Raw genomic sequence first — 14,672 nt, 5'->3', positions numbered from 1 at the left:
TGCAGGTGAACAGTGAAAATGGAGTCTGGAGTGTAGCTGCAGGCCAGGATTATTCCCTGTTTTTAGTGGATACCGAAGACTTCCAGCCTGGATTATGTTACAGTGGCCGGCAGGACCCGACAGAAGGTGACAACCTTCCAGAGAATCACAGTGGTACTAAGACTCCAATACTTCTCTCCTGTAGTAAGGTGAACAGGAATTGGATCCTAAGGCCCACATTCTATAACACATGAGAAGTCTTTTGTTTCTGTTGCTTTTGTATGGTATGCCTATTATTAAGTGTCTCTGACTGATGTATTTAAAATTGCAAACCAACTTGCCATCCCCCTTCTCTCCTTATCTCCTTTTCCTGCCTTATTTCTCTCCACAGTGCATATCATCATCTCACACACTGTATAGTTTACTTATTTTGTCTATTGTCTGTCTTCCCTTACTGTAAGATTTGTAAGAGTAGGGATTTTAGGCTCTCTCATTTACTGTTGGATCCTCATAGTAAATATTTCTATAAATATTTGTTGAATTAACAGCCTCACATAGGGATATTAAAATACATATTTCACAGCGAAGTCTTCTGACTGTGTTCATGGAGTCCTCAGAGATGAATCAGAATAGAAATTGAATAGATGAGTTTTTAACGCTAAGTGGGAAGTAAAAATTGCAGGGGCCTGAGGTGGGCTCGTGGCAGATCTGACAGGCCACAAACAGTGCTCTGTTTCCCATCACCTCCCCTCTTTTCTTAGCTTTTCATTTTGTTTACTACTGTTTACTCATTTTTCCTTCGTTGATCTGAATTTCTTTGCTTTCCTACTTCTTACCTCTTTTTCATAAACATAAAACCATTGGTCTGTTTCTGGTTTTCTTTTTCCCCACTTCAGTAACTCACACCCTCAAAGTGATACACTGCAAGGAAATTAACCCTCAAAGCTAGTACATTCTGGATTTTTTATTCTTACTGACTAATATATCCTATGGATTGTTTTTTATCCTTTGTGTTTGTTTTTCTGGCTAAATATGTAAGCTCTGAATGTATATAGGGGTGAGATCTTTCTTGCTAAAGGTAACACTGGCCAAGATTTGGCTCTTGACCTATATTAGAGTGTTATTCCAGACATACTAATTGACTCTCTGTAGTTCTTGGCCTTGACTCCACATTCCTCATTAAAGATTCCACAGTCCAGATAAAGGATGAAATAGGCTGATGAAAGGGATGAGGCTCAATATGTGTCTTTAGTTACCATGGGCTGTTAATAGTCTATTGGCCTGCAGCTTGGTTGCCTAGTTTAATAGGGATATGTGACAAAAGGCATCAAATGTTTTTGTTCAGTGGTGTCATGAATAAATGACAAAATCCCCTTTTAAAGAAAACCCCTTTCTGTTGTACTTTTAAAAGATAGCACCTAGATCCTTGATATTTTGGCATACAGCATAGAGATCCTCTCTGCTCTCACCTATTTCATGCAAAAAGGGGTCCTGAGACATGTGTCTATATCATTTGGATCTTTGTATATTTAGAGGGTCTGTGGTTCTAACCACATGTAAAATGAAATAAAAGGTATTGTGATAATAAATAATAGTATAGATGTATATAGTTATATAGAGATCATGATATAGGTATATAACAACAATGTACTGGTAAACCAGCCCTAAAAATCAAAATAAAACCAAAAGCTCTCATTTATAGTGTTTTCCAATTTTTTCTGGTAATTTCCCTATTGCCACTTTCAAACTTCTAACAATTTAATAAGAAACTTGCTGCAGAATTCCTGCATTGGCTCTCACCAGCTGATATGAGCCAACTTCAGTGCCCAAATTGCTACTAATAAATTATATTTTATCTTTAATCTTTTTCTTTTCCTGTTTTAGCTTGGATATATAAGCAGAGTGACAGCAGGAAAAGACAGCTATCTAGCCTTGGTGGACAAAAACATTATGGGATATATTGCCAGTCTCCATGAGTTGGCTACTACAGAAAGACGGTTCTATTCAAAACTAAGTGATATCAAGTCTCAGATTCTGAGGCCTCTTCTCAGTTTAGGTAAGTAGAACCTCCCCCCTCTCCTCTTTCCACCCACTCAATTATCAGGACTCTTGTTTTATCTGTTTTTTCTATATCACAAATAAAGAAAACTTTTTGTTTGAGTTGTACTCTTCTCCTTTCTTTCCAGTCTCTTCTTTTGTGCACAGGTAGTCAACAACTTACAAACTATTTCCACTTTGCCAGTAGCCCAGCTGCCCCTATCCTTCCACCCCCAGAGCTCCTTTCACTTGTGGAAGTAGAAAAATGGAGCTTTCAGAAGATTCATGGCAGAGAAGCAGAACAACTTTGGGAAAGTTGATCCTAGGAGTCAGACTTCTAAACAACACTTCTAGACCCGCTAGTCCTAAGATACCTTCCGTTATATGCTACCCAGATTTTTCATTTTCTTTGTTCTGGTTCTTAGAATGTTATCAAGTAGAACTTCATTTGGATTTACAAGTAGTCTCTAAAAATGTGGATAACTGTAAGAGTGTTAAGGGTCTTACCCAACATTAGCAGGAATTGATTAAATCTGATCCCTTTTCTTAGCTGTAATCAGTTACAAGAGAGATTGAAGGTAAGGAGATAATATGGGGAAAATAGATTGCAATAGTCCTAGATGGGGTGCTACTGTCCAGATATACTAGGGTATAGTATATAGACCCCTCTTGGGGTATCGAGGAGGTTAGAAAGGAATGCAAAATGGAGATGGGGGTGGGCTGTTAAAGGTTAACTTCCCGTTGTTCAAAAATTTTTCAAGGTTTGGCCCTACACTCAGAAGATGGACAGGATGTTTTTTTTTCCTCTTTCTTTCTCCTGAACTCCTTGACCCCCTGTGTGGACACAGAATTCAGACCAATACTGTAGTACTTAAATTCTGCCTTGTTCGTACATCATTATTCCACTTTAAGGTGACGTTGGCTTGTGTAGGTCAGCCCATTATTTTTAATGGGAAAACGTCTACTTTTCTTTTTTTTAATTTTTATTTTTTATTGGAGTATAGTTGCTTTTACTCATTTATTTTTTTTTAATTGGAATATAGTTGCTTTTCTATTTTTCAAACACCTAACTTATAGTCTTTCCAAATTCAATCCCTTTGTAAGTTGGGGACTATCTGCATTTGTCTTTGTTTTTAATATGTTTTGCTTTTTTAAATGTTGTAGAGTTCCTGTTCTATAAATTCCCCTCCAGTGGGTGGGCTCAACACCCCAGGACTTTGGCAAGGGATAGGAAGCAATCAATCCAAGCTGGAAGCTTCCTGGATTGCTCTGAAAGGAAAGTGAAACTTGCCCTTTTCCTGTTCTGATTCCTGATTTCTTTGTTGGTTTTAGCTGGTCTGCTCATCAGCCTCACTGCTTGGAGAAAAGTCCTACAAACTGGGAGCTTTGGACTGGGAAAAGCAATAATCTCCTGATGCTCTCTATAAAGTTAAGAGTGACCAAGGCAGTCTGATTTTTGGATTGCTCTGTCTGCAGTGAAGGGTTGGGCTTGTCCAAGGGACAAGTAGAGCAGAAGTCAGTACAAAAGTTGAAAATGTTAACCAAGATATAGCTATGGAAGTGAGTTTAATTCCTGGCTGTCACTAACCAGTTGTGTGAAATTAGATAATTCACTTCCTTTCTCTTGGCCTTAGATGACTTATCTTCAAAATGAGAGGAGAGTTGGATTAGCACAGTGGTTCTCAAATTTGGCTGGTCTTCAGAATTACTAGAAGGCACTTTAAAAAAAAAAAAAAAATCCAATTGGGGGATCTTAACTCTGACCTACTGAGTCAGAATCTGTAGGGTCCTGTGAATGTTTTTAACAGGTTCCTCAAATGACTGGATACTGTGATCTCTGAATTTGCTTTTTTTTTTTTTTTTAAACACTGATAATTTAGGTTCCATAGTTGAGAGTACATCTCAACCTGTTAAGTATTTTTAGAAGAGGGAAATTCATAATCTTGGTCATAAAAATGTATTCAGATAATGAATCTTTAAGTTATGTTATCATCATCATCATCATCATTTTGTTCCAGAAAATTTGGGCACTGCAAGTGCAGTCCAGCTGTTGCAGGAGGTGGCAAGCCGGTTCAGCAAGCTGTGTTACCTAATTGGTCAACATGGAACCTCACTGAGCAGCTTCCTTCAGGGGATAAAGGAAGCCAGGAGTTTGGTCATCCTGAAGCATGCAAGTCTCTTCTTGGATAGTTATACAGAGCAAGTATCCAGTCTCGTGTCATGTTCAGTCTCTGCAGGGTTATTCTGCCAAGGAGAACAGCTCCTTAATCAGAAGAGACTAGATTAGGGAGAGTGCTATAAGGTAATAGAAATTGCAAAGCAGCGTTTTAATCTTAAGACAACTATAGTTCTGCATTGCTAAAATTTTAGTTTGCTCTAAGAGGGGAAAAAAGATTTCAATATAATGCATTCTCAGATTTCCTTCTGTATTCTAGCAGAATGATTGACAGTGTACTTAGTTTACATAAAAGTATTATAATAAATATGGTTCTTTAGAGAACAATTTTGTTTCCTGAAGTAAATTATACTAAAATTTGAGGAACTAGGTAACTAAACAATTATTTTAAGACCAACTGTTGATTGTAAATATGGAGCTCTTCCAGTGCCTGCTTTTCACTGTTGTGTACATGGAGAGTTTAAAGACCAAACTATCTTTAAAATAAAGTTATTTTTGTAATAAAACCTAAGATAGTGATCCAAGGTTCTTTTCATGTTTTTCAAGTAAAATATCCCAACTGTATTTGAAATTTTAAGTATTTCTCACTTTTTCTTATGTGAGGCATAATTTAAGTGTTATTTTAATGTATATTAGGTCCTGCTGTTGATCTGAAGTGTGGATTTTAAAGTCACCCATAATCCTACCACCAGAAATAACCATTGTTAATAATCTTAGTGTATCTCCTTTCAGACTTAGGCATATATGTGCAGATAGATGTATGTGATTTTAGCTCTAAGCAAAATTGAATATATTTGAAGCTATGGTCTGTGAGGAAATACCCTGATTAGAGTCTTTTAAGTCATCATATTTCAGATATAAAAAAAGTAGCATAGTTTGATGCGAATTTACTTTTTTAAACTAGATTTTTGTGTGTGTGAAAGTTTCAGCTTTTACTAGTACTAATTTTTCTTTTTTGACTTGTACAGATCTCATAATGTATTTCTTCTTTTTCTGCTCTGATACGTCGGGACTTATGCTTGGAAATGCTTTTATTTTGATACCTTGGGCTTTTTTTTTTAAATGTAATAATGTATTCATATAGATCAGGCAAGTAAAAAAATCTTGATTTGTTTATGAATTTTTTAAAATTATTTTTAGTTGTGGTAAAATACACATAACATAAAATTTACCACTGTAACCATTTTTAAGTGTTCAGTACCTTGGGCTGGTTTTAGTAGGAATTCGCCTTCTCTCTCAAAGTCAAATGATTCCATTTGCCGACCCAGGAATGTGAAAGAAATGTACATGGTGCAAAGCAGTATTTCAAGACTTATTCTTTAACTGTACATCAATACTTAACCAACATTTTCTAACCCTTTTTCACTTAAGCTCTTTTAACATATTTTCTTACCTTCTCTATTGTTTATTTCTGAAGACTTAATTGGGAAACCTAAAGAGAAGATTAGAGAACATTTTTATTAAAAATCCAACAATTTTAGTCATTTTTTCTCATGTTTGTTAAGTTACCAAAGTAAAATCTTCCAAGTAAATTCTAGCATCTTCTGCATAACTTTAGGCGTTTTAAAAAAATTCCTATTAACATCTTTACTGAAATGGCTTTTTTCTCCTGACTTGTGATTATGTAACCTGCCCTTCTCTTCAGTCCTTTACAGTTCATGAATGTTAGCATCACAAAATTTCTGAAACTCGCTGATGAGATTCCAAGAAGTATCTATTCCAGACGCATGTTCAAAAACTCTGAAGAGCAAACTTACTTTTTAACACTAATATACATGTGTTTTCTTTTTTGCTCAAGGTATTGCACATCTATTACAAATTTCCTGGTTATGGGAGGATTCCAGCTTCTTGCTAAGCCTGCCATGTAAGCAAATACATACTTTACAGTTATTATTCTAACAACCAAAGATCATGTTTTATAGCATTCTGTGTTTTTGAGTGCCCAGGAAAAGCTTTGACTTGGTCCTTTTGCCAAACAAATCAAAATGTAGACTTTCACTAAATCTTACAAAAGATAGGTGTTATTAGCTCCTTATTATCATTGGAAGTAGCATGGTATTGAAAAAGCCGCAAGATCTGGGTCCTTCTTTACTGCTACCACTGATTATCCCCAAGACTTTGGACAGCTCTCCTCACCAAACTGAGCCTAACTTTTTTTCTCTGAAAAATGGGAATGTTCTCGCCCCAGTTGTGAGGAACAAATATTTATGTGATGGTACAGAGAAAAGTGCAGAGTGTTGCACAAATGCAAAGTTTTCGCATTTGGTCTCTGGATAAGTAATAAATATAAAAGCCCCTTGCATGAGTCGGTCATTCTGAACTGTGTAGTTTCTCAACAAGTGTTGACCTAGCAAGAAAGGCATGTTTAAAAAATCAGTTATATTTTAATAGTAAACATTTCAAATATATACTCACAACCAAGATTTAAGTTTAAACCCAGATGTCAGTGTTTTGCCATGTTTGCTTTTGATCTTATATCTTAATAGAAAGAATAGTAATGACCGTGTCTCATTTCTGGTTTTAAAGGGAATGCTTTTAATATTTCACCATTCAACATGATTGCCTTAGGTTTTTGGTAAATATTATTTATAGGGTTAAACAGCACCCTTCTAAAACTTGAAGAGCAATTGATTTTTTAAAAATGTTAAATATCCTTGGGTTCCCAAGGTAAATTCAGTGCTCTTTATGTATTAGTTTTTTAATACATTTCTGGATTCAATTTGCTAATATTTAAGATGTTTGCATTTATGTGAATATGATGTTTTCCTTCTCTTCTGAACTTGCCCAGTTTTGGTAAGAGGATTGTAGTAGTAATTATAAAATGAGTTAGGGAGCTTCCTCTCTTTTTCTATCTTTTTCTGTCAAAGTACAGATCAGGATTATCTGTACTTCGAAGATTTGGTAGAAATCATCTGTTAAAAAGCATGGTCTTCATGGGAGCATTTACTGTAGGGAGTTTTTAAGCTACTATTTAGTTTTTTTAATGAATAGGTCTGTTCAAGTCTTTATTTCTTCTTTCAGCTTTAATTGTTTATACTTTTCTGGAAAATTGTTTCAAATTTATTGGCATAATATTTTTATCATTGTCTTAAGATGTGTTCACCTCTATAATTTGTTGTAGCTCCTATTTTTCATCCCTATTATTATTTATTTGAGCCTTTTATTTTTTTATCTTGGTCAGTCTTATCAGCAGTTTACCCTTTTTTGTTATTCTTTTCAAAGATTAAGCTGTAATTAATCCTTTCCTTTCTTTGTTTTCTGTTTCACTAATTTCTGTTTTTTATTTCCTTCTACTTTCTTCATGTTCACCTGTTCATGTCTTCCAACTTCATGAGTTTAGCATTTAGTTCATTAATTTTTCAATCTTTTAATTTTTCTAAAGTACTCATCTAAGGCTATAAATTTCCCTCTAAGTGTTGCTTTAGCTGTATGTAAAAAGTTTTGATCCATTTTGTTTTTGTAGTCATTCAGTTCTAAATATTTCTCTGATTTCCATCATGATTTGACTCATGTCACGTGCTCATTCATTTCCAAAATATAGGGGTTTGGCCTTCATTTTTTTAATGACAGGTTAAAGAGTGTTATATTTTAAACTTATGTAGTAATTTTTAAATCCTTGATCTTGCTATTTTGTTTAATATTAATATTTTGACACCGCTTTCTATTCTTTTACTTTTTAGCCCTTCTGTAATGTAACCTTCCTCTAGTATTTCAGAGTCGAGTTCTCAAGGGTTGACCTGATTCCTTGTTAGAGCAGCTAAAGCAAATGACATAAGTGAAAGCCTCTTGCGAGAGCCTGGACAGGTGGAAAGCAATTAATGAACTCTGGGTGACTCTGAGCTTTGGAAGCAGATATTAAGTTTGGATTTGGACAGCATTTCCTAAGCAGTGGTTCATGAACCCCAGGGTTTTACATAGTTAAAGGCAGTAATAACATTTTTTTAACTTCTATTTACAAAATCAGTAATTTAAGTTACTTTAAGGTATTCATTTAAAAAGAGAACACTTTGAGGATCTCTAGAGTATAGCTAGTGAGCCCATGGGCAGTTAGTGAATCTGCCTAAGCTTTCATCACTTAGCTGGTTTATCACTTAGCCATTCACCTCAGGCTAGCCTGGTGGTTTGAGCATCAGATATATATATATTTTTAATATTGTGGTAAAATATACATAGCATTTATCATTTTAACCATTCCTAAGTGTACAGTTCTGTGGCATCAAGCACATTCAGATGTTGTGTAAACCACTGTCTCTGCACAAAACTTTTTATCATCCCCAACAAAAATTCTGTACCAGTTAAACAGAGACTCCCCCCACCCCAGCCCCTGGTAACCTCTACTCCCTGTCTCTATGAATTTGCCTGCTCTAGGTACCATATAAGTGGAATCATATAGTAGTTGTCCTTCTGTGTCTGGCTTATTTCCCTAAGTATAATGTTTTCAAGGTCCATCCATGTGGTAGCATATACCAAAATTTCATTTCATTATATGTCTGAATAATATTCCATTGTATGTGTATACCACATTTTGATTATCCATTCATCTGTCAATGGACACTTGGGTTATTTTTACCTTAATATATTTATTTTTTGAGTAACAAGTGCAAACCTAGCCATATAAGGAAAGAGCAATATTGCCACTATTGGATTCAAAACTCCCAAGAGAAGATAAGCTAAACAGAGTAGTTCAGGTTTTCTGAGAGCATACTAGGGCCCCTTTTGGGAAAGTCTATAGGCAAGGACTTGAGTGAGTCCAGAAAGGTAATAGGGATTTACAAGAGTTGGAACATTTCTGGTCTAGTACTGAGCATCCAGAAGAAATGTGGTCAGAGGGAGTATGTGTTCACCATGTACCACCTGCATCTCTCAGGAGCGGGTCAAAGCAGAATACTTCTGTAGGGTTAAATAAGTTTCCCCAGCTGATCTCAGCAATAGAATGTGGTGGAGGAAGTAGGAACATCCAACAAGCCAATATAAACAAAAATCTGGGCAATGTTCCTTGGGGCACGCTCTCTTAATTGCATTATAGAACAGTCCACTTTGTGCCATTGAACTTATGGGTTCCTGGAAATTATTACATATTTTTCCATCTTTCTAAGATAATATTTTATAATTTCTGAGTTAAACATCTCTTTATTCCATAGTTCTCTAAGGGATTATAAAATTATTCATTTTTGCTTTATAGTCTTGTGTGACATTGTTTTGTTTGAAGCCTTGTAGCTGAGAATTGTAATATAGTGCTTGTAAAGCAGTCAGGGTAGTACCTGGCACATAATTATTGTTCATTAAGTGGCAGATAATGATTATTACTCTGTTCCACCAACTCTTACTACTTTACAGATCTTTTAAGTGTTTTAGTCTGGTGAGCATAGTCTCAGTGGGTTACTGATCAGCCTTAAAATTTGCAGTAAAATTTTAATTATGAAGTTATATATAATTGAATATAAAAACTAAATGTTGGCTTCAGTTTGAAATGCTTTTGACGATCTCAGCATTAAAATCTGCACATGTAATTTGCTTTACTGTTTCCTGTTAATTGTAGTACTGGTATCTACAGCTTTTTATTACTGTCCTGTAATAAACTCTTATTAGATGATAAACAATTGAAAAAAAAAGAAGAAATTAGAAGTATTTTAATATTCCACGCCAGTTCTGTTAGAGCAAAGAGCTTTGTTTTTCCTCCAGTATTTCTGTGTAGCACAACTGATTAGAGCAGTTAGTCTTGCCATTTATTGCTGTAACTTCTGGCTTGGAAATTAACAGGTAAATGTGTCAGCTGGTCTCCAATTAGTCCCTGAAACTGTGGGATGTATGATTCATTTCCTAGAACTTCAGGCACAAGCCTGTGATTAACCATTTCTATTACAGAGTTACTATTGCTACCATTTGCTACTTTTTATACCCCCACATCCCATTTTATAGGCAGGGAAGTTCTTTTAACTACATCTGGTTTATTTCATTGTATTAATCTTCTGGTACTTTTCTTTCATAGCACCTAAAAATGTACATTTTGAAAAAGGTAGTATCAAGTGAAATATTTCTACTCAATATCATGCGTGTTGTCAGTACCAAAATGATAACTGAATCCCTTTTTTTCTCTACCTTCAGTGATTTCCTAAATAAAAACCAGGAACTATTGCAAGATTTATCAGAAGTGAATGATGAAAACACCCAGTTGATGGAAATATTGAATACCCTGTTTTTCTTGCCAATCAGACGACTTCATAATTATGCCAAAGTTTTGCTAAAGCTTGCTACTTGTTTTGAAGTGGTAAGCTCTCATGTATACCTCCTTTGGACACTTGGGAAGTCAAGGATCATTGTTTGTTTATTTGTTTGTTTGTTTGAATTATGCTACCCCAAGATCTGGAACTACACTAATTTAATATTTATAATGTGTCTAAATTTATTTTTCTTCAGGGAAATGAAAGAAGAAAGTATGACTGTAGGTATATCTAGTGTTCTTTGCTGTAGATTCAGTTTCCTCTCAGGACCTTAACAAGATTAATTTTATTCATTTTATGAAAGTCTAAAGTTGAGACCCAGTTGTGCTACTCATTCAATAGTTGTCCAAGTTTGAGTACATACTGAGTACAATTACACAGAGCTGTTTAAAACCCTGGCTTCCTATATAATGACACACACTTGTACAGCAGTGGCATTAGCACCTAGCCTGGACTCATGATAGACTTATGCCAGGTATTTAGGTCACCTTGGCATATGCTATGAGAAATCACAGTGTTACAGGATTTTCTCAAACGTTAACGAGTTCACTTTCTGTATAAAATTAGTTAGGTGGAGTCCTAGAAAATTAGCACTGCTCTAGGATATGGGTGTATGTTAAAGCTGGTCCTAAGGCAGTCACCTTTGAAATTGTACTGAAACGTGTTGTTTTATTTTGTTTCCATTCTGAAGGGCTCTAGAGAAACCATAATGATTCTAGGGTTTCTTATAGTTCAAGATTTTTCAAATCTTGGAATCTATCTCCTTCTCTGGACAGATATTGTCTCCAGAGTGATCTAGGAATTGATGTGGCCTTTCTACATTTGACCCTACTGTGGTCTTTGGTCTTGTGAGTCTGTTCTTTTGTCTCGTTTCAGTGTTACCCCACACTGATCTAATTTCAGCTATGAAGGTTTGAGCTACACAAATATCCCAATGAGATACAGATTTCACTCAGTATGTCCTTAATTAATCAAAAATCAGCTAGATCAGCTTGGAATTGTTCAGAGTCTGATACTGTACTATTTCCAGTCTGAAGAGTCCTAATTCTGTGTAAAAAATCCATGCTCTTTTAGTTTGGCATTAAAGGCCCTTCACAGTCTGATACTCTCTTTTGTTTCTAGCCTTATAGTCTACCCTGTGTCCTACATGTTAGTTCAGATTCCCTGGATATAGTTCTCATATGCTTTATGTTTCCTTCCTGAAACACCCTACCTCTATCCTCATTATGGGAAACCTTCAAGGCTTGAGTCAAAAATCTTTTTCTCATGAAAATGAAGCCCTCTCTGACCATACTCCACTCCTTTCCCTGCCCATCTCTTAAGAATTAGTTATTCCCTTCTCTGTGTTTTGCTACTACTTTATGTCCCCATTATTTTCTTATCACATTATGTCGGTGATCCTCAACCAGGGTTGGGGATCAAAATCATCTGTGTTTTTCAAAACATGTGGCTATGTTCCATCACTGCGAATTGTTATTTAGTAAGTGTAAGGTATAGCTGAGACATTATATGTGTATAAAATTCTTTAAATAAAAATAATACCTAATATTTATTAAATGCACTCCATGTGCCAGGTACTGTTCTAAGCATGTTATATATATTCATTTAATCCCCACATCGACCCTGTGAAATAGATATTATTATTATCATCCCCCTTTTTCAGATGAGAGAATTGAGGCATAGCTGAGAATTGGTAGAGCTAGAATTCATATCAGAGCATTCTGGCTCCAGAGTCTGTTCCTTTGACTATTTTACTATATTGTCTTTTCCAATAACCTATTAACAAAACCACTGTATTATTCTGGTATGTTACATGTTTTTCTGTCTTCTCTGCCTAGTTATAAGCTCCCAGAAGACAAAGATTGTGCCTTACTTATTTTTTTATCCCTAGCACTCAACAGAATATTCCATATGTAGTAGATACCATTAAATGTTCCTTAAATGAATGGAAAAAATGGATATGCATGACTGAGAACTGTGGAATGTAAAGTAATTACGAATGTGAGGAATCATCTTTTCATCTTACTTTCTGCTCACTCTCCACAAGACACCGCAATTATACCCTATCCCGTGGTTGATTCTCAAAGCTTGGTCCACAGACACCTGGGGGTTCTAGAGACCCTTTCAGGAGATGGCAGGATCAAACTGTTTTCAGGACAGTACTAAGACATTTGCTGATTACACTGTGTTGTCGTTTGCACTGATGGTGCAGAGATAAAGATGGGTCAAACTGCTGGCTCCTTAGCATGAATCAAGGCAGTGGCACCAAACTATACTCAGTCATTGTGTTCTTTGCTGGCATGTACTTGCAGTTAAAAAACAAAATAAACAAACAAAAAATTGCCAGTTTCACTTAAAAAACATTCTTGGTAAAGTGGTAAAAATTATTAATTCTTTTTAGCATCAACCACTGAGTATATATCTTTAAAAAAAAAAAAGAGATATAATTGACATATAACATTTTATTAGTTTCAGGTATACAACATAGTGATTCAATATATGTACATATTATGAAATGACCACAGTAAGTCTAGTTAACATTTATCACCACATACAGAAATATAACGTCTTTTTAATATTCTGCATGATGAAATGGGGAGTACACAGAAAGCAGCTCTGCTGCATCCCAAAGTATGAATGTTTTTCAAGGAAAAGCACAAGATTGAGATCGTTTGAGTTGAAAGCTGCCTTTTTCTTTTAAATGTGGAATGCTTCACGAATTTGCATGCCATTCTTGCTCAGGGGCCATGCTAATCTTCTGTGTATCGTTCCAATTTTAGTATATATGCTGCTGAAGCAGCACTTTTTTTTTTTTAACTTGAAAGAACAATTGACAGATAAACTATGGTTATTCAGACTTGGGTATTTGACAGATACTTTCTCAAAAAGGGGGTTAAATGAGCCTGTCACTTCAAGGAGAACAACTGACAGTATTTGTTGCCAGTGATAAAATCTGAATTTTTAAGCAAAAATTAAAATGTGGAAAACGTGTCTATCACTGCAACCTTGGCATTTTTCCAATATTTAAAGACTTTCTGATGAGATTGGTGATGATTTAATGTGCTTTTTGATACAATAAAATGTATCAACATTTGGAAGATCTGCATAATTCACTGAACCAGTATTTTTCATATGTCCAATTCACACGTTATAAAATCATGCATAGGTTTAAAAAAAATCTATTCAAAGTGTAGGAAAGACCAGTGAATTTTAATGTAACGGGATACAAAGACTTTGATGTAGTTTCAGATTCCACATTTTAGCTACTCTTTAAGAAACTACCACTTAACAAGTTTTGGTATAGTTTCAAAGGAGAATATCCACAATTATATGAAATGGCTATTAAAATCCTCCTCCCTTTTCTGACTATATATCTTTAAAAAGCAAGATTTTCTTCATTTATTTCAAATAAAGAATCTTAACAGATTAAATGCAGTGGCAGATATGAAAATCCAGCCGTCATCTTTTAAGTCAGATATTAAAGAGATTGGAAAAGATGTAGAACAATGTCACTTTTCTCATGAAACATTTTTTTGTTTTGGAAATTTTAGTTATTTTTCATTAAAAGTGTTACTGTATTTGAAGTGAGTTAATAAAGATTTAAAGTTTTTTAAACTTTATTTTCTGATATGGTAAATATCAGGAGATAATAACCCACATAAGCAAAACAGAGGGATCCCGAGACCAAAACCCCTGAGAATTCCTGTCCTGTCCTGAGTTCTCTGCTGCTGTCCTCACTGATAACTGTCAGTGTATATTTCTTTTCCCCTTGAGTTCTTCCCCTATTTCATATGTACCTGTATGTGGTAGGATTTTCTGGAACCAGTCTTCTTTTTCCTCAGCTCCCTTTAGTGTACCATATCTGTTCTTAGGCTGGCTTCCCTCCCTAAATTATTACTACATATCTAAAGCACACTGAGGCTACAAATTCTGGACAATTGTTTTATATTCTTTTTTCCCTCCTTAATTATTGGCCTCTAGACATCTCCAGAATACCAGAAACTGCAGGATTCCAGTTCTTGTTATGAGTCTCTTGCTCTCCATCTCGGCAGGAAAAGGAAGGAAGCAGAATACACACTGGGTTTCTGGAAGACCTTTCCTGGAAAAATGACGGTAAACCATGCCAATTGTTGATATCCCAGAAAACAGCAGGCTTATCCATAACAGCTGCCATAATTTTCTCGGTTTCTCACTTATTTATGGTAATAATGCTTCAATGACCCCTTTTCCAAGGGCAGCTAAGGACCACAGCAGTGGGG

The 14,672-nt window shown here is 35.3% G+C and overlaps 1 protein-coding gene across 10 annotated transcripts in view; it reads left to right on the top strand.

The window, feature by feature from the left end:
* Positions 1 to 14,672, top strand: part of ALS2 (alsin Rho guanine nucleotide exchange factor ALS2) — an 88,907-nt gene that overhangs the window by 40,560 nt on the left and 33,675 nt on the right. For 6 of the 10 annotated variants that reach the window (XM_082397291.1, XM_082397288.1, XM_082397289.1 and 3 more), the window contains exons 9-14: positions 6 to 188; positions 1,864 to 2,035; positions 4,035 to 4,215; positions 5,991 to 6,056; positions 10,298 to 10,460; positions 14,395 to 14,526. In XM_082397291.1, the coding sequence (XP_082253417.1) occupies positions 6 to 188; positions 1,864 to 2,035; positions 4,035 to 4,215; positions 5,991 to 6,056; positions 10,298 to 10,460; positions 14,395 to 14,526 (897 nt within the window). Of the gene's footprint in view, positions 1 to 5; positions 189 to 1,863; positions 2,036 to 4,034; positions 4,216 to 5,990; positions 6,057 to 10,297; positions 10,461 to 14,394; positions 14,527 to 14,672 lie in introns of those variants that run through there. The other 4 variants (XM_082397293.1, XR_014246121.1, XR_014246122.1 and 1 more) reach the window with 4 other exon arrangements.

The sequence above is a fragment of the Balaenoptera borealis genome (assembly GCF_965194805.1).
Source record: "Balaenoptera borealis genome assembly, chromosome: 6".
Taxonomy (NCBI): domain Eukaryota; kingdom Metazoa; phylum Chordata; class Mammalia; order Artiodactyla; family Balaenopteridae; genus Balaenoptera; species Balaenoptera borealis.
This window is presented reverse-complemented; position numbering and strand designations above follow the sequence as displayed.